The 23,529-nt window shown below is 41.0% G+C and overlaps 1 protein-coding gene across 4 annotated transcripts in view; it reads left to right on the top strand.

The window, feature by feature from the left end:
- GLI3 (GLI family zinc finger 3) overlaps positions 1-23,529 on the top strand; it is a 237,073-nt gene that overhangs the window by 91,078 nt on the left and 122,466 nt on the right. For all 4 annotated transcript variants that reach the window (XM_080975700.1, XM_080975698.1, XM_080975699.1 and 1 more), the window contains one exon: positions 13,866-13,898. In XM_080975700.1, coding sequence (XP_080831826.1) covers positions 13,866-13,898 — 33 coding nt within the window. The remainder of the gene's footprint in view (positions 1-13,865; positions 13,899-23,529) is intronic.

Below are 23,529 nucleotides of genomic sequence, written 5' to 3'. Positions count from 1 at the left end.
GAACAATGCCATACTCAAGTTTGAAGCCCAAATCTTAGCAAAAGTGTGCTTCAGTGCTAAGTTTGTCACAGTTATGACCTGAGAGTTTCTGTAATATCACTCACACAAACAGACCATTTCCATTTGAATCTGTCCTGAGCTTTTTTTGAAGATAATTTCCCATCAAAAGGTCCTTAAGAACTTTGGCATCCAGAATGTCACAAACCACTCTGTCAAGCTGAGAAAAACAGATATTAGAAAGCAACTTGAGGCAGCTTTTCACTTTGCTGATTGTGCATTAAACAGTAAATTATGGAAACAGTATTGGAAAAACACTGCGAAGCTGCTGTGCTGTGTGAGCTTGTGCCCAACAATCCCTAAGCAATCACCTTTTAGACTGTTATCCTTTGTGGATGAAACAATGGATTCCCCAGTCTGCCGTTTGAAATAGTGGGGATCACGACAAGAATTAGTACAGTCCCATGTGGCATGTGAATGTCAGATATGCTGATATCCAAAACACACTCCATCTGTGAGCATCCTTAGAAACTAAACAAGTAGGGACTTTTTGGTCCCATATTATATTTACATTTTCAAACATCTTAATTAATCTTCAGGCTTGTATTTGCTCCCAAGAGGCCGCCTCTATGTTGATTAGTGTGTTCCCATTTAACTTGATTTGTTTCCTTGCGAATGGGATGTGACATTGCATGACTGAGGCTCTTAAAGCATCAACCAGTAAGAATGTTTTACTTCGGTATGTCTCATTGGGTTTGTTTGACCATTTTGTTTGACACACACGCACACACACACACACGGATTTCACATTTGACTTTTAAAAAGTGTATTGGAGCCCTTTAGAGTAGTTGAATTGGATGATCATTTTGACTGTTAAAAGTGTTTCTGCAAGGGAACAAATTTCAAAATTACTCATAATGAAAAATTGAAATCTTCTGGCTCTTCAGTGTCTTTTTGTCTTATTTATATGTTGACTACTAGCCAGCCATACTATCAGAATTTTAATGCTGCATTTAGCCTCATCCTTATGCACTGTTCCAATCTGTGCAATTAATTATGGTTTTCACTGTTCAAAGTCTTGAAAAAGTTGCAAAGATTCAAGCATAAACTAATTTCTAATTTGTTCTAATTAGTTTTCAACACCCTTTTTGGACACCAGAAAGTCTGGAGATACTAAATTTGTTGAGGTCCTACCAGAGAGTTAATAAACCTCACCCTTCGGTTAAGTAATAACATTGCATTGCATTACTTTTCTTGCCTTACATTCAAGGCTGATTTAAACAATATATTAATGTGCCTTAAAGTTATTTTTTGTCTTACAAGCATACATGTGCCAGCATGGTCTGTATTCTTTCTGCTGCTTTGTTTATAGCAACCTACAGTGTGGATGATACAGGTTAATTAATTCAGGCATACATGCTTATGAAGTATCTATAGGGCAGATGTTGGACTAGGTCCCTTCTCTTCTTTTTTTCTGGGTATGTTGAGCCAATTTGTGACTGTTGTCTTTTCATCACTAATAGCTATCCCACCCCCAAAGTTATTTAATTAATATATTTTATTTATTGAATATAATTTAGCTACCGCAACTAAAATTAAATAACTGAATACATGGTCACCAGAAAATATTTTGTGATTTTGCATCTTTCTGCTCTTCTTGAAAATATGTCTGGGAATCAGGATACAAAAATGAAAATAGGTTTGGCTAGTTCAGGACTCAATTCATTTATCAGTTGCAAACACTGACTCGACCACTTCAACTGATTTCTTCAGATGAAGAATTAGATTGTTAATGTGTCAAGCAAATACCATTGTGGTGTCAGGGTAGACTTTGGTAATATGGCACCCACCCTGAGCAAGGAGAAAATTTGGTGCCACCCCCCATAAATATTTCTTACTTTCGCAATAATTCCTTTGGATGCAGTTGCTTTTTATGGATCTTCTCAATAGGTTCACTGAAGCTTCACATTATTATTACTTTGAGTAGGTACTCATATAAACAAAGGTTTTATCATCATCATTTTGCGTCCCCTTGGTTTGGCGCCCTGCGCAGAGGAACCGCCTGCGCCGCCCTAAGTCAGGCTCTGGCGTTGTCTCAGTGCTCAAGGGGGGATCCGTTCCAGTATGCTATAACTTCTCCTTCCTTAAAAATAATTCTTCTGGTGTTTAGATTTGAATACTAGAGTAAGATTCTGAACATATGCACCAAATTTTATTTTACTGTCTCAATGTTCAAGAGAGATTTTGTAACACAAAACAGTTTACAAGTAGGCAGTGCCAAACTGTGGAGTTATTCCACAATGTCTTTGGCTCAACCAACCCATTGCTTACACAGAAACCAATGCTGTATAGTAAGAAGCATGAAGCATGTGTGGATTTGTTATGTATGACAATTTTGCACACACAAGCACACACAGACTCTCTTGTTTGGCTGCAGTCTGCCATCACCTCCATACCATATGCATATTTGGCATAATATAAATGTTTGTGATGGGAAAATCACCATGATTTTGATCCTCCCCCCCCCCCTTAATTCATGGGAAATTTTTACTGTGTAAAACAACCATACCATTTGGATGAAACACTCTTTAGTTTATTTTCTTAATCCTTCAGACCACTTAGTCAATAAGTTAGGGTTTGTGACTTGATGTGGCCATTTTGTTAAAGATGAGCTTAAAAATATATTTTTACAGGTTTGAATTGAGATCTGGGGTAACAGTGGCTTACCGTGTGAACCAGGAACTTTGCTTTGAAATTCTCCTCAATTCCCCTGATGCTCACACAGCATTCCTTGCACCTAATCCGACACATCAGAACTGCTGTGTTCTGTTTTTTTTAACTCAGTATGCTGATTTTGAAATGACCAGTGCCAAATTGTTTCTTGTTAGTTTATTTTAAAGATTGTGCCTGGCAACTTTTGATCAAATAATCTCCAAGGTGGTTTACAGCGAATCAAAACAATTCCAATACATAAAGCTACCCATAACTCGTGTTCATTAAGCCAGTGACAAAGTTTTCTCCTGCAGTGGCAAAGTGGTTTTCTCTAGGACAGGTGGCAGCTGGAGCCAAGTCTTTCCGAGGCTGAGGGGTGGGGAAGGAGGTGCAGGTTTCCTGCAACTTTTCATAGCTGGAGCTAGGCTGGTCTTCACCTTGTCATGGTGTTGTTCCTGGGAGAGTAGGGAAGCTGCATCCCAATGGCCCTAGGTGTGAATTCAGTAAAGAGATGGGAGGAGGTTGTGCATGAGCTCACCTGCTATTACCATGGCCAGTTTCTTACTATAATAATAATAATTTATTATTTATACCCCGCCCATCTGGCTGGGTTTCCCCAGCCACTCTGGGCAGCTCCCAACAGAATATGAAAAACACGCTAAAACATCAAACGTTAAAAACTTTCCTGTACAGGACTGCCTTCAGATGCCTTTTATAAGTAAGATAGTTGTTCATTTCCCTGACATGTGATGGAAGGACGTTCCACAGGGCGGGCACCATTACCGAGAAGGCCCTCTTCCTGCTTCCTTGTAACCTCACTTCTCGCAGGGAGGGAACCGCCAGAAGACCCTTGGAGTTGGACCTCAGTGTCCAGGCTGAAAGATGGGGGTGGAGACGCTCTTACTCAATAAATAATGTCTGCTGAGGCCTTCAGGTTTCCAGTTGGGCCTTAGTGATGGCTTTGATTACTTGGATAGCACTGCTACGTAGGCCAAGTCCACACAATGAAACCATGGCTTAATAAAACAGGGTGTGCATGAGTTTTCTCCTGGTTCGTTTCTCCTCCTGCATGAGTGTGGAATCCCGGAAGTGGCAAGGAACCATAGCTTCCTGTTGTGTGCAAGCTGGCAACTATGGTTAATGTTTTCCAGACAAGCTATGATGTGGAGACCTGCTCTGAAACAGAGATTTTATTGTGAGAATCGAGCCTTTGTCAAGGCAGCAGGTCCTAATCAGATACAGGTGAGTTAAGATTTGGAATTGGGAACAGAGGAGAGAATCTGATTAAACTGCATAAAATGAGAAGAATGAAAAAAACGAATGGGGAACACATGTTTTACCTTTTCGCAACATTCAATGAAATCGACATATGCTATGTTTTTTAAAAAGACAATTTTTATGTAAGTTTCTTATGTAACTCTCTGTGACCAGAACTGGTGGTTGAGAAGATTTTTGAATTTAGAAATATCAGTAGCAATTAGCATCAATCCCAGGGCACCTTTGCTAATGCCTTGGGCTTCCTACCTAATTTTAACTTAAAATGAAATCCTTTCTCCTGTAAAATTTTAAATAATAGATAGGCACAAGCATTACGGATATTTGCATGTAGTGAAGGAAGGTTGTATACAGTTCCTTTAATTATTTAATGATAGCCATGTGGCTTTCTACTTGGTTATTTTTCCTTTAATGTGATTCTTAATATATCTCTATAGCATGAATCTTTTTGTTTTTAAGTTATCTCTGACATGCAGCCTTCTCATCTTGGCGCCTAACAATACTGAACCCCCTGTTTTCAAGTCGCCGTTGTGTAAAAGCCATCTAGTTAGAACTCTCAAAAATAAGAGGCTTGTCTCTGGAGGACAACTCCACATTGCAGATGGAGTATAATCCTGAACATTGTTCCCCCCTCCTCCCTTCTGCTTTCAAATAGCTGGGGACAGTGAGTCAAGGACTGAGAACTCCCTTTGTTTCATGTAGTGTGCATTGCAGAGAAGGAATGTAACAGAGCAGAAAATGAAGAAAGACATAAAAGAATCTCAGCTCAAGGAGGTCAGATCCATCACAGACTTAGCGTTGCCTTCAAAGATGCCTGGGACAGGTGGCAGTTCAAGACAATCAGAGGAGAAGCATCCGCTAATGCTGAGATAAGGGATTCTCAGGGAATCCTGCTATCTGGTCCCTGTTTGCTTTGATGTAACTCGGCTAGAGAAGACTTCTGGGAGCAGGCTGCTGCCGTGCTCTCGGGATGGGCTGCTGGTCTTGAGCCTTTAAAGGTCTCATTACAGTGGTCCTTGAGGATTAATCGTCTCTCAGGTTCACACGGGAATGGATTGGTCTGAAGGACCAGTGCAGGGATCTTGGCACCACCTGCACAAAACATTATTATTGTCCATTCTTCTCTTCACCTCCTCCTTTTGTCTCCCCCATATTATTGGTATGTGATAGAAAGTTAAATCTCAATCATCTTGGCGTTTCTGCTTCCCTCTTTGGCTTTGACTGAGGTTTTTTTTTGTTGAGCACAGCTTGAATGGTCACCAAACCATTAGCAGTGAATTGGTGGCTTCCGGTAACTGGACTTACTTAGCCTGCTGCTTTTGGCAGGTTTTTTGTTTTCTTTCCACTTTCTGTCCTTCTATATCACGCCTGGGCAATTGAAGACCACAAAGCTATGATGCTATATGACTGCAGTATTAAATATGTTTTCTGACCGAGCTTGTTCAGGACTGGATTTAATGTTAGAACAGTTTTTAAAGCACACAGTTGTCTCAGTCCCCATGTAGTTACACTCAACTGTTGTGTATAATTAGATGCCCAAGGCAGTGGACTGAAATGTGCATCCACATTGCTAACTATATCTCTGTCTACAACTTGCAGTTCACATGAGAGTTGTATTGGATGTTTTTCTTTCAATTGCACATCACTTTGCAAGTGTGCATCTGCATCCAAACTGTGAGTTTGATTTTTCTGTGCATCAAGGGAATCTGTGTGCCAAACCACCTTCTGTACATTTGGATCTCTTTTGTTGGATCTGACCAGTTATAAGTTATTTCCTTATTCATTGTGCATGCGTAAGAAAAAAAGAACACATGAAATATTCACATGGGGCTTGCTGACTTTGATGAAAATGCAGTGTTTGTTCAATGTTGCAAATAATTGAGTGTCTATTTAATTTGTTTGTTCTCCAAGTGTTCTGATGGAATTGCCTTTTACTAGGCAGTGACATTTAAAAATGAAACTAGGTGGAAGTTCTTTGTTATATTAGTTACCTAAGACCTCCTTTGGATTGCTACGCTAGAAAAGTTGTCAGTATGGACAGTGAGGACTGCTGCATCTGAGATCCACTAGGATCTACAGAGTTGTAAACTAACTGAATAGTGCTTTTGCTGCTGAAATAGTGTTTTAGCAACTACAACACTGCGAACTATTAGATGGAGCAGAAACCAGTGGTGATGTGGGGGGGGGACAGGACTAAGGATGACTGTCCTACACATATTCCTAGAGTAATTTCAGCCTCTCATAACCTGAGAGTTTTAAAGGGTTGGTTTCATGATGGGATAGAAATTTGATGCGTAATATGTAGAGAGAACTGGTAATAAAGCTAGTGTAATAGAATGGGTGCACCCGTCTTTCCCTGCACAGAATGGTGCTGTCTCTATTTGTGAAAGCCATTCTGTGCTTTAGGATTGGCTGTGAAGAGGTGAACATATTATCCTGCCTCATTAACAAGGCATAAAGGAATTCATACATCATCACTGTGCAGCAAATGTAATTTTAGCTCCAAACAAACACAACAACACTTAAAATATAAGAAGGCCAATGTGGTTTACAATATGTACAGAAAGGATTTGTGGGCAATAACCACCCTAAAAAAGTCATAACTTTTGCATATTTTAAATAATTCAAAGCATTCCTGTTACTGAGTAGAATAGTATTATTTTTGTGCATTTTTAGTCAGACTTAAAAATCATTTGAGTTAATCAATTTCTGCCACCAACTTGCACTAATTCATCATGAGTAGGATCCAAATAGGTGCTTGGGGTGCAAAAAGGAACTGGTATTAGTCCAGTGGATTTTATTTCCTTTTTTCTTTGATCCCCATGTACAAACTGCTTTTGAATTTTCCCTTAGTTACAATAGTAGGAATATTGTTAAAGAAAGAAAAGGAAGTCTGACGTCCTCTTGAGTCGTTTGGGTGCCAGATTACTATCACTTCATTTACTTGCCTTCAAACATTATATTGTTGAAAATGTGTCAGAAGACGTTTGCTCCTTACTGTTTAAGCAGGATTTCAGAAGCATTTGCTATAAAACATACAGAACACATTGTAATGAATGTAGACAAAATTAGAAATCCACATTATATTTCTACTCTTCCTATCCTGGGCTTACAGAGTAAACATTTTTTTAGATAATCTGTTAATCATCTCCAACACTTGTCTCTTGTTATCATTAATATGCATGCAACATATAAAATATTGTAGCAAATTTCAATAACTTTGGTGCTTCTACAGATTTTTGTGATGGAGAAGACTTGTTGATCAGACGGTCGGTGGTTCGAATCCCCGCGATGGGATGGGCTCCCGTTGTTTGGTCCCTGCTCCTGCCAACCTAGCAGTTCGAAAGCATGACAAAGTGCAAGTAAATAAATAGGTACTGCTCCGGTGGGAAGGTAAACAGCGTTTCCATGCATTGCTCTGGTTCGCCAGAAGCGGCTTAGTCATGCTGGCCACATGACCCGGAAGCTGTACGCTGGCTCCCTCGGCCAATAAAGCGAGATGAGTGCCGCAACCCCAGAGTCGTCCGTGACTGGACCTAATGGTCAGGGGTCCCTTTACCTTTACTAAGTAACTTACTAAATTCCCTTTCATCTTTCTTGGTCTTCCACTTCTTTGTCTTCCACTGTGAAGAAATAAAGAATGGAGGCAAATGAGATTTTTTTCTAATGACCTACGTGAAGAACCTGGGAGATGGATAACAAAGGCAGCACCTTGCTGATGTGTTTTAATAAACATTAGTTTACAGTCTCTGGCAACAGTGGGCAAATACACGCAATTACTTGGAAAATTTCTCCAGTGTTTGTATGTATATAAATCTCTCCCTAAATCTTCCCAGCTGGGAGTTAGGCTGGTCTTCTCTTGCAGTGGAATCCAGGCTTTGTTCTCATGTTCAGCTCAGCTCAGTCTGGAATAATTCAGAAACGTATTAGATTGCTACTCCCCAAAGGCCTAATGGAATAACCTTCACTCCTAGCCTTTGGGAAATAAGCTCAAAATCAGGCAGATTTCTTGATTAAAGAAAGAACTAACTGTGCACAAATTGCTGCATAACAATTTGTGAAGCATTTGTGTTAGAAATGTAGTGGAAACAGAAGACTGATACACATTTTTCTGTTATTCCCTAATCAGGATTTTAAAAAAATGTGTTTTTACATTCTTTTGGTAGCCATTGGTGGATGAGTCTTGCTGCTTATGAAAATCAATGAAATGTGATATGTAACCCATGCTTTAAGCACACACAATTTAATATCCATTGTGTAGTGCTGGAACAGAGCAGTATAACTATGCTGTCAATTTTTATTTTGGTATTTTTTTGAATGTGTGCAACAAAGAAATGGAAGTGATTGCACGTAATGTAGTTGCGACTACAGGTGTTTTCTAGTCAAATTATTCAATAAATCAAAATCAGGCCTCTTGCTGTAGGTATTGTTTAGAATTGGATATTTAAAAGATTGTCAGTAGTTTTCCTTTGATTGAACAAGACACTCCCGTCAGGCAAGAAACATGTTGTATTTTGATGAATGGTTGCGTTAGGAGACCAAGTCTAGGGACATAGCAAATAGCAGTTCATATTGTACTTAACATCCATTTTTTTAAAAACTTGAAAGCTTATATGCATAAATGAAAGAAGTGTTAAATATCCTTTCAAGCTCTTAACTGCTTACCCGAAACTGTAGCTCTGTAACGGCATACAGTCTCCCCTCTGTAGTAAAGAATATATGCAACTTGTGTTTGTTGGCCTGGAACTGATTATCTCTTTAGTTAATTAGTTCTCAGCCCCAAAGTAGCCTAGCCACACAGGACATAGTTCTGTATAGTTTGTCCATAATGGCTGGGAATTTTAGGTTTCAGCATTCTTGGGAATAAAATGAAATTGCAGACCATGAGCAGCTCCTTCATGTCTACCAGAAAAACTCTCCAGTCCTAATACTGTTCCAAAACCAGAGGAATTACATGGGAACAAGAGATAAGAGGATTAGGCTTTCTAGATACCCAGCAACATGTACATAAATGAATCTCCAGGGCCTTTTTTCATGTTTTCTTCTTGGGGCTTCTTGGCTAAGCACATAAGAATGACAGGAACCTTTGGTGTCAGTGGGAACACATCAGAGCTGATAAAATATTCTACGCTTCTTCCCTCTTAAATGTGAAATAGAGACCCAGAACAAAATGTTGTGAGAGTTGCAAGGTTGATGCTGAAAATGGCAACCCCACTCTTCCCTCTCCTGCTGCTGTCTGGTAATACAAAATGTGAAGCATAATAATTCCTCTGAGTTTCCTTATCCTCTCTTCACCACTGGGGCAGGGAAACCCAAAGGATCCTGAGACCATATTGTGCATTTCGTATTGCCAGATATCTCCAGAGGACAAAGGAAGCAATACTGGGCTGCCATTTTCAGTGGCAGTCACACATTTCTCATGGGTAAGCTAAAAACATGACAAAAAGCCTAGATTGCAGATCTCATGAGGAAAGGAACTGAATATGTTTAATATGGACTTAAAAAATCATACGGCACAGAACATTTGTTGACTTACTTTTATTAAGGATGTTGTGATTACTAAGACCCAGCAAGGATTTCTCAAAAATAGGTAATAGCACCACTCTATTCTGCCTCGGTCAGACCACAGCTAGAATACTGTGTACAATTCTGGGCCCCACAGTTTAAGAATATTGACAAGCTGGTACGTGTGCAGAGGAGGGAAACCAGGATGATAAAGGGTCAGGAGACCAAGCCTAGTGAAGAACGGTTGAAGGAGCTGCGTATGTTCAGCCTGGAAAAGAGGAGACTGAGAGGAAATATGATAGACATCTTCAAATATCTCAGGGGCTGTCACATGGAAGAGGGAACAAGCTTGTTTTCTCCTGCTCTGGCACCAGTGGCTTCAAGTTACAAGAAAGGAGATTTTGACTAAACATCGGGAAAAGCTTTCTGATAGTAAGAGTTTTCCAACAGTGGAATGGCCTCCCTTGGAGGTTTTTAAGCAGAGGTTGGGCAGTCTTCTGTAATGGATGCTTTAGCTGAGATTCCTGCATTGCAGAGGGTTGGACTGCTTGACCCTTGGGGTTCATTTCCAACTCTACAGCTCTATGATTCTGTCATTATTGGAGTTGTTGTTCTCATCACCATCACCCTCATAATCAAAATAATGGAAGAAATAATAGTTCTTCTAAGTCATGGGTAGGCAAACTAAGGCCCGGGGGCCGGATGCGGCCCAATCGCCTTCTAAATCCAGTCCGCAGACGGTCCAGGAATCAGTGTGTTTTTACATGAGTAGAATGTGCCCTTTTATTTAAAATGCACCTCTGGGCTATTTGTGGGGCACAGGAATTCGTTCATTTTTCTCTCTCCAAAATATAGTCCAGCCCCCCACATGGTCTGAGGGACGGTGGACCGGCCCCCTGCTGAAAACGTTTGCTGACCCCTGCTCTAAGCTGTTTCTAGGAAGTTCTGACTCTTCCTTGCATCTGCGGCTCCCGCAACATCTCCTGCCCCATTTCCAAAGTTTCCCTAAACCCTCAAGCAGATCTTGAGGATGGGGGGCATGGGGCAGTTGCAGAGGGAAGAGGGAGGGAGGGAATTCCTATTTCGGAAATAATGTGTTTTGTTCATGGAAGGGAAATTGGGATCCAAGCTGTGGTGATGCTGCCTCAAATTGCTAGACTTTAAAAGTAACTCCGACCTTGTGCACAGTCTTGCATTATATGGATAAGAAACACATTAGGAGGAAGGGGAAAGAAAAGTAGAAATAGTTGTCGTTTTTAAAGTCAGCCAGGATAAAACAAAGTGACCAGATATTTTATAAGGAGATATTTTAATTTTTTTAAAAAACAACATGAGAAGAGTTTGATCCTGGGTAGAGGGGCTTTACAGTGATGGGAAATGGAAAAGGAATTTAGACAGGAAACAGAGAGGATAAACATGGCTGATCTAGAAGGCTTGTCTATACGGAGTGAAGGTCCAAGGAAGAACAGAGAGACTGAGCAGAAGAAAAGATAGATATAAAGGGGCAAGACCCTGGAGATATTTGAAAGTAAGTGCAAGAATCTTAAATTGGAGACCTAAAGTGAGAAGGAGCCATTGAAGAGAGCAGCACAAAGGAGTCATATGATTGGAATGACAAGTAGAAAATATCAAATAGTATGTATTCAAAAAACCCTTGGATAAGAGGGGATACAATTGCTTATCCGCAGGCATTAACTCACTAGGTGGTTCTCGTAGGCAAACCTTTGCTCCTTGACCCAGCAGCGCTTATTTAATGACCTGTTTTTAAAATGTGCATATTGCTTTTCAATAGACTTCAAAGTGGCTGCACACAGTTTTTAAAACCAACAACTTCATATGAAAATAATAATATTGAGCTGCTTTAAAGGCAGCTGTGTATGTGAAGCTCTCTGAACTCTCTAAAGACCTGTATCAGTTGTTGCCCCTAGCAGAATGCCTTCGTTGCGTGCCTGATGAGAACTTGCACGTGCCCTTATAGAGAAACATTGCCATAACTGTGGTTTAGCTGTCGCTGGGGACAGAATCTACCCAGTCTTGGGACTCAGCAATCAAAATGCATCATTTCTAAGTCTCTGAAATCATTTATCCTTATAAGCTTTTTCATTGCTGCTAATGTTTCTGAATGCTTGAAAATCTCTTGCAACTGCAGCCTGTTGCTGTACAAGGTTGCTTATCCAAGGAAAGCTCACGCCATGTCAGATCCTGAGGTGTTTGTTGTTTATGGAGGTTTCAATTAGTATCTGAGTGATGTCACTGGCAAACCTTTCTTCTCCATGCAGTTACCTGAGACGCTTGATGCCAACATGTAAAACTGCTTGTCGACTGAAAGGTTCTGTCATACAGTTCTGTGTGTATCGTTTGGGTGCCTCGGCAAGGCTGACAGGAAAGCCATGCATTCAAGTGTGCCCTTCAAATAGACAAGATTGTGTTCTGTGAAACCTTGACACTTATTGGTGCATAATTGGAAGTATTGAGTAGGACAGGTACGTTTCTGGTATGAGGTTTGTTTTAAACATCACGTGTAAGTTGTTTCTTTTTACTTCTCTAGTCTGAAGTTCACAGATAAAACTATATCAGTCCTTTCAGGGGTCCCATTTCTATATTTTAAAAAAAAGACCAAATTTTATACATGCACACCATTCAAAATTGTTGGAATGTTGTATTTGAGTATATATAGCTGAGTACCAAAATTATTAGTAAGATCGAACAACTGTGAAGAAAGTGTCACTCTGTAAAATGTCTGGAGGATGGTCTTGTCCTGGTGCCTTTGCAGCCTCAAAAATAAATGTTCCAACAGGTACTAGAGGTGGAGATCTGTGGGCAAGGTGATAGCTGCCAGTCCTTGGGCAGAATATGGCCTGTGGAAGGCAGGTTTTAGTGCCCTGCATAGGTCATTGCCTCACGCCACGGTTAGCCAAACCAGAATAAAACACGCAGAATAAGAATTATTATGTAAATTTGCATGATTTAGTCAGGGAGCAGAATCTAGTATCCAAAATTTTAACTGCAGGTGTAATTGCTGGTAGCTGCAGACACATCCCATGCTGTGTCCAGGTTAGTTGGAAGCACTGGGAATTAAACAGGGTGAGGGGAGAGACTTACAAAATGCATTTTGAGTTGATTGAATTGAGAAATAAATACAGAAGAGAGCCCGCTTCCTTCTTGGACTAAGTATTATGATAAGTAGGTTATGAATGGAAAAGGATAAGTGTCCTGGCATTTCTAAATAAGTTGTTCACAGTTAACCTTCTTTATTGGAGAAAAGTAGGTTCATGAGCCCAGAGTTGGACATCAGTGAGAAAAAAGGGTTCAAAAATCTTGTTACTACTTTAGTGTGAAATCTCAGTCCTGTGCTGCTGTCAGTTGGCACTTTCTGATTAATTTTAACTTGATCAGCATTTCACCCTTAAATAAATATGAAGGCTAAATTTCCCAGTAATTAGAAAATATTTGAAAGCAACTATTGATTTTTCTCTTTACTTCTCCTGCTGCTCTTAATTCAGTTGCCTTTTCTTTCTGATCAGAATCATGGTGCTTCACAAAGAAGCTTTACAGATATGTGCAAAAAACTGCAGAAAACAAATGTGTTTGAAAAAAACATTTATTTATTTAAATTGCTTGCTTATTTATTTATTTATTTATTTATTTATTTATAATGTGTAAATTACTGCCCGTCATGACCTCTTCTTGAGTTGGCACCTGGTCCAAGCCCAGATCTGTTGTTGTGCAATATGTGGCATCATCCTAAAGTTACAATCCTATCTATACCGACTTATCTGGGATTAAGTCCCACTAAACTCAAATGGACTTACTTTTGAAAAGACACCCATAAGAATGCACTGCACATTGTAGGTTGGAGCTAGACTAAGGCGGCAGTCCTAGGCCGCCATTTAAATTCTGTGAATAAATTTAGGATAGTGCAGTAAACATGCTTATAGTAAACAAGTTTAGGATCATTCTGCAAGACCCTGAAGAGGCGGCTGTGTAGTAGGTATATCTTACTTTTTGCAATAGGGAAGAGAAGGCGGTACTTTCTCAGCTCCCCCCACCCCATCCTAGTTACTAAGGGAGAGGAAAGTACTGTACTGATTATATATCTATAAGTCATTGGCTTTTAAAACGGATCCTCCTGTTCTTATTTGTTTTCTAGCACAACAGCTGATGCATGTAAGAAATGATGTAAACTGATTTCACTGGTGCAAAAGAGTGGCAGTTTAGGAAGCTGGTGTCCTGAACTAAATATCAGTTTTGCAGATGAAGCCAATAACTGATGGAAATAAATGCATTCAAAAAATCACGATGCCTCTTTAATGAATTAGGTGCCAAGGTTTCTTTAAAAATAAAATTGTAATGTTCTGTGTGTTTTTCTCCCCCAGATTCGGCCCCTGCTTTGAATTCTATAAAGTACTGTAAGTAAACTTTTTTTTGTACTTGATTTGTTATAGTGAACATTCATTTTCAATTATACTTTGTTATGTTTGTTTGAATGTCATCTGCCATAAAATATATTTGAAATAAAAATGTGCAAACACTCCAGGGAAATGCTCCAGTTTTAGCTAAACGGCTTGGCCGCCCCCCCGCCCCCGTGCCTGAATTATTTTGTCTGAGGAGGAACTCCCCAAATTATTTTGAAATCAGCTTTAGCTGATATATCTTTGGCAGTTGTAAACTTGAAACAAATGCTAGTTGAGACATCTGATGCAGTGCCCTTTGAGGAGTGAGATGAAGGCTGTCCTGCCTGAACGGAGCATCAGAACAAAAGCCTTAAGTGAATATTTTACCTTTACTCTCTCTGTTTCTTCCCATCACAAATGCTCCTTGAGAGCTTCATCTGATCAGAGTGAAAACAGTACCAGGCTTGATGTTGGATTCCATATAAGGGGGCTTTGTAGAGCTTATGACTCATGGGCAACCTCTGGATTTATTCCTGACCCTATGAAGCTGCCTTGTATAAACATCCATCCAGACCAGGCGTTGGGATAACCAGGCCCAGGGTTCTGATATGGCCCTCTAGCTTCTCTGTCTGGCCCTCAGGTCTCTGCCCAGGCCAAACCCTTCACTGTCCTTGCTCCATACTCTCCTCCAGTGTTTTTGACTGCCTGGAATGTATCTACTTCCTTCCTTCCTTCGCCAAACCTTAATTAGGCATTACAAATATAAAGGTAAAGGGTAAAGGACCCCTGACCATTAGGTCCAGTCGTGACTGACTCTGGGGTTGCGGCGCTCATCTCGCTTTATTGGCTGAGGGAGCCGGCATACAGCTTCTGGGTCATGTGGCCAGCAGGACTAAGCCGCTTCTGGTGAACCAGAGCAGTGCACGGAAACGCCGTTTACCTTCCCACCGGAGCTATTTATCTACTTGCACTTTGATGTGCTTTCGAACTGCTAGGTTGGCAGGAGCAGGGACCGAGCAAGGGAGCTCACCCCGTCGTGGGGATTCGAACCGGCGACCTTCTGACCGGCAAGTCCTAGGCTCAGTGGTTTAACCCACAGCGCCACCCGCGTCCCTATTACAAATATAGGCTATCATAAAATATCCATATGTAAAATGGTAAAATTTATACAAATAAACAGCCATGTAAAAAATGTAATAATGAGGATTTTCATTGGATTTTCTTCCCACTAAATAGTGTCATTCGCCACTCTAAGAGATACAGTGGTACCTCGAGTTGCAAACACCTTGGTTTACAAACACTTCGGGTTACAAACTCCACTAACCTGGAAGAATTACCTTGGGTTGAGAACTTTGCCCCAGGATGAGAACAGAAATCATGTGTCGGCGGTGCAAGAGGCCCCATCAGCGAAAGCACACCTCTAGTTAAGAGCAGTTTCTGGTTAAGAACAGACCTCCAGAACGAATTAAGTTCATAACTAGAGGTACCACTGTACTATTGACAAAAACTCAGCCACCCTTGTAGTTTCAGGTAAATGTCAAGTGGATAGAATATAATGTTAGATTACCCAAAAAGGGGGACAGCAAACGTTTGCATAGCTGGTTGGACAGTAGAAAAAAATATGTTCCTTGCCTTGAATGTGTCCTTGAACTGAGACAATGCCTCTTGCTTACCTGGATAAAGGATGGAGATATCTGTGTAGGAATCTGTGGAAATGTCTGGCTTTTGTGTGACAACGTAGAGCAGGGGTCAGGAAACCTTTTCAGAAGGGGGCCGGTCCACTGTCCCTCAGACCTTGTGGGGGGCCGGACTATATTTTGGAAAAAAAGAAAGAAAACAAATTTCTGCGCCCCACAAATAACCCAGAGATGCATTTTAAATAAAAGGACACATTCTACTCATTTAAAAACATGCTGATTTAGAAGGCGATTGGGCTGGATCCGGCCCCCGGGCCTTAGTTTGCCTATCCATGATGTGGATTGCTACATCCATTGACCCACCCATGCTGGCCTCTTGTTCTGCCCCCTTTTGCCTCTGGCCTCATCCACCAGTGGCATGCGACATCAGAAATGTTGCCCACAAAGTCTCTTGGAGGAGACTGATTTTCTGGATCCATTTCAAGCGGGGTTTTGGCCTGGTTTTGGCAAAGAGACTGCCCTGGCTGCCTTATATGATGATGTCCGTCAATCCTTATATGAGGATGTCTGTTAATCCTCCTTGACCTCTTGGCAGCTTTCAGTGCCGTTGATCCCTGTATCCTCATGGAGAGACTATCTGAGTTGTGGGTGGGTGGCATTGCTTTGCAGTGGTTCTGGTCCTACTAGGATGGTTGTCTTCAGCGGGTGATGCTTGGGGGCTGCTTTTCAGAACCATAGGGGCTTCAATGTGGGGTCCCTTAGGGCTCAATTCTATCCCCCATGTTGTTTAATATCTATATGAAGCTGCTGAGTGGAGTCACCCAGAGTTTTAGAGTGTGCTGGTGACGCACAGCTCCACTTCTCTTTTACACCTGTGAGCATGGCAGTGGATGTGCTCGGCCGTTGTCTTGCCTTGGTAAAGGAATGGAGGGTCTTCTCCATGTCCTTCTTTCCCAAGAGGTTTGGAGGATGGCAACACATGAACAGGCCTTTTGGGTTGGGGCTCCCAATCTGTGGAATGCTCTCCCCAAAGAGGCTCGCCTGGTAGCTTCATTACATGCATCTAGGCACCAGGCAAAAACATTCTTCTTTACTCAGGCCTTTGGCTATTAAATAAACTATGGCCTTTTAAGAGTGGGGAGACTGTTATTATGGTTGTCTGATCATTATGCATTTTATTATGCTTTTATTATTCTGCTCCATATACGGTAATGTGATCTTAATGTTGTACACCACCCTTGGATCTTTTGATACGGGACGGTATATAAATCATATAAACAACAACAACAACAACAACAACAACAACAACAACAACAGTGTGGCCCTTGAGCTGTAAAATTTCCCCATCCCAATCTAGCCCGTGCTGCTTTCCAGGCTCTCTGAGATCTTCTGTCTGTGATTGTTTTCAACTGGTTATGACAGGGATTGACGCTTGCAATGAAATCTGCCTGCTGCCACAGAGCTGTGGCATCTCCTCATGGGTAAGATATGACTGATAATGAAGTCCAAATACAGGAGAGAAAATACCTATCTGATTTCTGGAACTGTTCAGGTTGTGCCCACGTCAATCCTGCATAACATCCAATTCATTCAGCATTTCCCAGTGAGGCGTGCGTGATTCCCGGACTTTTCCTGCGATGTCTAGATTTCTACACATTTCTGTTCTTGATTCCCCTGTGTATATACATTATATATCCAGGCGGCTTCATGTTGCATAATTAGAGTAAAATGGAATCTGAACATGAAAGTGGCACTGAGGGGAGTTTTCTCAAGTGATATTAAGCACACTTTTCAATCTGGTGTGTATCACTGGTGAAAGCTAAAGACAGCCATTCACAAATCTGAATGCACCTTTTGTCAGTTAACTTTTTCATTTGTTTACACATGTGGAAAATGGTGGAAAATGTCACATGTGAAAATAACTCAAGATAAGAGTTTCACTGAAAAGGACTTGCACTATTCTTTTAAATACATGAACATTTTTGTGGCCCAAACCCAAATACTAGGCATGCTAATACTTTGGCAACCAGCGCTTTAGGATAAAGGGTGCCAACAATGTACTCTCTCCCAAATCATGATGTTACCCTGTTTTGCAAGTACTGTATTCTAATATTGCGGAGAAAGATGCTGGTGCAGATTATTTATAACTGTGTATAAAGATGGAATGCCTTCAGGATATTATGGCTTTGTTCTCTTCCCCCACCCATTTCTAAAGGAACCTATGGGAAATAAATAATAATTCTATGAATATGAATAAAAAGTATGAAAAATGACCAAGTAATATATCTGTGAAGTCGCTTTCCTGATGTTCAAGTTGTGGCTTTTCTCCCTGGAAATCTAAGGAAGTGTCTATTTCATACCCTTCCATTCAGAAAAATGATCCTGGCAAGCAGCCAACTTCCCTCATGCTCTTTATCTAGGATTCAAGTGCCACTTTCTTTTCTCTTTTTGCTACCCTTCCTCGGCGCCTCCCCCTGTGCATTCACTGCCTGTCAGGTCTGTAACCAGTCCAGCAACAAGCGGGGGTCATAAATGCTGATCATAAATGCTATCACCACTCCCCCCCCCCCAATTGGCTTCAATGCAGTTTCAGCATTCTTGTGGTATTTCACTTTTCCTTCTTCCTTTTTCCTTTTTGCATTGGCCACTTGATATGGCATACTTTGTCAGGAGCATCCACATACATAAATCATGGCTTCCCCTTGTAATTAGGGAAATGATTGAGGTCCCACTCATATGAGTTTTTATAGGAAATTTCACAACTTTTACCTGATATCAGACACCTGGGTTTCCTACTTTTGGAATTTTTTCTTTAGTGCAAATGTATCCCAGTTATTATGTGCATAGAAGTTGTTGTTGTTGTTGTTGTTGTTGTTGTTGTTGTTTTACCTGCCTTTCACCCTGAGGTCCCAGGATAGGGCACAAGGATTTAAAATATCATGAATGCATTTATCTGCACCTTCCAGAACATGAACTATTTCATAGAATCATAGAATTGGAGAGCTGGAAGGGAATTTGAGGTTCATAATAGATGGAAGTATTGTAGCTCATTTTTTATTACTAATACAAAACCAAACTGTGGGGGAAATAATGAGGTTCAAGCCCAGTAACCCTGTGCTGCTTAGAACGGCCAATAGCATCCAGACTCCAATTGTCAGTCAAACAGGAAGTCTATTTAGGCCAGAGCTTTCCAAACTGTGTGTTGCGACACGTTAGTGTGTCGGCTGCAGTGTGCAGGTGTGTTGCATGAACGCTCCCACACTCTTATAAAGGGTTAGTTTAACCTCCGGTTTGCTAGTAAAACTAAATTGCTGTGTCACAAAATGATGCATGTCTAAAAAGTGTGTCACCAACATGAAAAATTTGGAAAGCTCTGGTTTAGGCATTGCAAGGCCATTGAGCCTCAACCAGCCTCAACCAGCAAGTAAGTTGAGGAGTGACACACCAAATATGGAAGCAGCGCAAGTTTTTTGGGTTGGTATTCAATGCCAGACCTACTCGGAAAACCCCCCACTGAATTTAATAAACATCACTAAGCTAGGTTCATTAATTTCAGTGGGTTTACTCTGAGTAGGATTTAGCTCGTCTTGTGAAGCTGGAGCAAGGCAAAGTGCAAAGATTGACCTTGCAGTCATGCTATGCTTCTAAGGTGCTTGGAGTACATTCAGAGCACTGAGCAAGAGTGTTAGAAACTCAGATTGATGAGCCAGGCTCCAAATGGCTCCTTACACCAGGGCTACAGTCGCCAAAATGGAAGGCCAGTGATCCCAGGCATGCACCTCCAGATGCTGATGTCAGGCGCCATCCTGGCATTCAGGCATCTTCACTTGGTCACAAGTGGCCGATAGCCAGGTGGAAAATGTGCCTGGCACATGGCAAATTCCGAACGCTGCTATGCAATGTGGATAATTTCAGGCTCAGAAACAGGGCAAGGAATGATTCCTACAGTCATTGCTGCATTTTGTAGGCGCTCCAAGCACCTCAGAAGTGCTGCACAACTGCTGAGATGATCTCTGGTTCCAACTTCAAGGTTTGGAGGATGTCTGGGTTCATCATGCTCACCAGAGGAGGCTGGATACTCACCATGATGAACATTTTGAGTGTTCTTGTTCTTGAGTGGTCTTTTGACTCAAACTTAGAGCGACACAAAGGGGGTAGTTAAACAGGGAAGTAATGCACCCATTTGATTGTCAAACTCTGGTAATCTTTGATTTCTACATAGTCTAACAGTTTGAGACACTATTTATTGTTACATTTTTATTTTTGAATATTTTGCTGATAGGCATGCACCTGCAAACTTGCTGTCTCTTTAGCAGAACTGGAAGACTATCAAAGCACATTTGTTTATGCTTTCGGACTGTCTTCAGGTTTTTCTGTGTTTTAAGGTTTGGGCAACAACTCTCTTCAGATCAATACACTTTGACACTATGAAAATGACCAGTTACGTCTACCAAAAAGTCTTACAGCTACAAGTACTGATATTTTGATCAAAACTTTTCTCCATCTCTGACAGAAAGCGGTAGAAGCAGCAGGGAGTGACAGCAAGTTCACTCTTTTTGAAATGCTGTGCTCTCTTAAGAGTGAATTCTCTTTTTGGTAGGCAACTGGAACTCCCAAAAGTGTCAGTAGGAGGCCTGCATGTCTGTTTAGGGTGCAAATAGACCTTCCTCTCTCTCCCCCCCACTTGTTTGGTTGTATTTTCTAACTGAAATATTGTCAGCTTAGGTTCCTTTCTCAGGTATTAATCCGTTTTTATTTAACTGCAATTTTATCCTGATTGCCAATTTTCTGCTTTTTTCCTGGGGAAAAATATTTTGCGAATTGTGAACTGTATTAATGATTTCGAAACAAACAAACAAACAAAAAAGCAGTGAATATGGTGTCTTTAAAGGCCTTGAAGAAGAAAGAGCAGGCTCTGGAATGACTGCAAGGAAGATGTTAGTTAGAGAACGGGTCAAACCAGCAGTGCATTCTGCCACTCAAGGATAGCAGCCCAGTTTGGGGCGCGGGGGGGGGGGAGCAAACTGTTCACAGTTTTTTTGGGGGGGGATTGCTTGTTTAATTGACTTTATGGATCTAATATTTTTTGTTAGTTTGCTTCTGTAAACTGAGATGGTAAACAACAGATTTTCCCTGGAGGAAATAGTGGGGCCAGCAATAGTGGTCTGCTGGGCCACGGCTGATTTTCATTTTTAGATACATCTATTTAATGTGATTTGTATGCTGTTTTGCATTCATGTGGTGGATGCAGAGCAGCAAGAAACTGGACTTGTTGCGTTCGTTCTCTCTTTTTGTTTTGTTTTGCAGTTATTTTAAAAAAGCCTTGAGTTTCTTACTGCTTTAAAAAGCATGGAATTAGCCAAATTGTAAAATGGACTTGGAAATCACAAGATTTGAAACTCTTAAGGCAATGTTACTTGGGGTTTGTAGGTTGTTGACCATGTAGGTAACATGCTTTGAAAGTTAGCATATGAGGACTTGCTTAACTTGTTTTTTTTAGAATAATATTTATTAAAGTTTCAAAAGAAAAAAATATCACATTTATAATAATAAAAAAATTAACAATAAAAGGAAAGATACAAAGTAGAAAAACAAAAAAGAAACAGTTAAAAACAATTCCATCTTTTCCTCACTTCTTTTACGTTTACTTGTTTCCTGGACCTCCTCATACCTCCCTCTTTTGTATTCCAATTCAATTTGTTAATCCAACAATTCCTTTCCCTCCTTTTTAATCCTAATCCTTAATCTTGATATATTGTAACATTAGATTTTTACAAATTAAAAACCAATTTTTCCATATTCTTTTGTACCTATACAGCTAGAAACCACTTAACTTCAATCCAACATCATTCTAACATTCATTTATTTTGCAATATTTCTGTAAGTAGTCTTTAAATTTCTTCCAATCTTCTTCCACCAACTCTTCTCCCTGGTCACGGATTCTGTCAGTCATTTCTGCCAATTCCATATAGTCCATTAATTTCATCTGCCATTCCTCCAGTGTGGGTAGATCTTGTGTCTTCCAATGCTTTGCAATGAGTATTCTTGCTGCTGTTGTAGCATACATAAAAAAAGTTCTATCCTTTTTGTGATGAGTATGAGTTACTCGTGCGTAAACTGGTGCCTCTCTAGGCTAATTTGCCTTGTTAAACCTTTCTGACTGCACAGCCCTTTCTAATCATGACTGTCTCAGTCACTGGCAGAATCCGTCAGTGGGCGTTTCTTGAATCTCTTCCAACATAAGAGTTGTTTGACACCCAGTCTCCTCCTCCTCTCACTGCGCGGGAGCCTTCTGCGCAGGGAGGGCGTGGGTAGCGGAGGACCTGTCCCCTCCTCACTGAGTTCCAGTGAAGAGTCCGGGAGCCCTCTCTCCGATTTCCCCATCTGCCCACTTTTGTTCCTGGTGTTGCGCTTAAATGCTTCCCCCTCCACTGAGCTGCTTCTCCCCCTGCTGCTGGGTCCTTCTCCAGCATCATCTAGGAGCCTCCCCTGAGCCTCCCGCTCCGATGTCAGTTCCCTGACACCTTTTTTAACACCGATTGGCCGACTATGCCCAGGAGGAAGGCCTCTGGTTTCTTCAAGAAGGTATATTTAAATACCTTTTTTAGTTCATTATATATCAGAGGACTTGCTTAACTTGAGGCTTTTTAAGATTCTAGTTAGAGAATGGTTCCACCAGTCTATCCCAGTCGACCAGAAAAACTAGCTTTTGACCAAGTCCATAATATTTCCTAACTGAAGACCAGGAACTAATGTCCACACTAGTACTTTTCCTTTCTATAAGACCTATGCAATTCTTTTGCAGATTAATCCATTCCATGTACTTGTAATGCCACTAATTTTATTGTTCTGCATCCAGCTAATATATGAGAGTGAACTGTCCCGATTTCCTTTCTTAGCTCACATAAAAGCACTGATAATCAGCAGAGGATTTCAGCCCCGGCAGATAATCTCTTCAGGGTTATCACTTACTTAACAAATGGATGTGTGAAGTATTTGTAAAAAGGCTTTTTGAAGTGAAGTTCCACATGGTTGCAGCTTAGAGCTGAAGACAAGGCAGTGTTTACACAGGGCAGAAGGTTTTGTCTGCCCAGTGTGGTTCTTCTGAAGTGCTAGTAGTCTAAGGCTAAACTGTTTGCCTTTCTAATGAAGTGAACTGTTTGTTTGAAATATATGGCAGAAGGTATTTAAATAGGCCCTAAAGTAAACCATAGCACTGTTCAAATATGCCCCCTGCATATCTGCTTGGGGAAGGGAAGGAAAACAATTTGGCCACAGCTTACCTCAGGGAAGAGCAGTTAAGGGAACTGTTTAAATAATAATAAACAGATAACTGCCACAGTTCCTTGCGAGCCGCCTTGTAAGAATGTATATATATTCTAGTAACGTTGCATTAATGTAAGTGTTTTATATGTAACTGTGCATTCTTGTAATATTTTTGTTCAAGTTGTTTGTTGTTCCTTCAGTTTTCTGTACACCACTTAGATGTATTTTTTAATATATTAAGTGGTGTAGAAATTAAATCACCATCATCAAATGTTCTTCATATTGGGAATTCTTCAGTGTTGTTCCTAGAACGGCAGGGCCACCACGAAAAACCTCCATCATTTCTACGGTTTAAAACAAGGATTTAAATGTCAGTTGTGCAAACACGAGCCCTAGCAAAAACAGCCATTTCCCCCCTCATATGTCCACAGAAGGGAAGATGGCAGGATCCCCAAGGATGGGCTCTTTGGGGAGCTGGATTCAGTCACCAGGCTCCTCGGCAGACCAACTCTGTGTTACAAAGATCTCTGCAAACATGACGTGAAGGCTGGCAGGATCAACCCTGTCATGAGGGAATCCCTTGCAGATGACTGCAGTGCCTGGAGACAGTCAGGCAATGTATTCATGGCAGTGACCAGAGGAGGAATGAGCACTGGGAGGAGCGCAGAGAGAAGAAGGGCCACAACCGGACGCCTTCATCTGCCCCGACTGCAACAAAAGAGTTTGGAAGGTTACAGCGCCTT

Source organism: Podarcis pityusensis (assembly GCF_964106645.2).
Source record: "Podarcis pityusensis genome assembly, chromosome: 12".
Classification (NCBI taxonomy): Eukaryota; Metazoa; Chordata; class Lepidosauria; order Squamata; family Lacertidae; genus Podarcis; species Podarcis pityusensis.
This window is presented reverse-complemented; position numbering and strand designations above follow the sequence as displayed.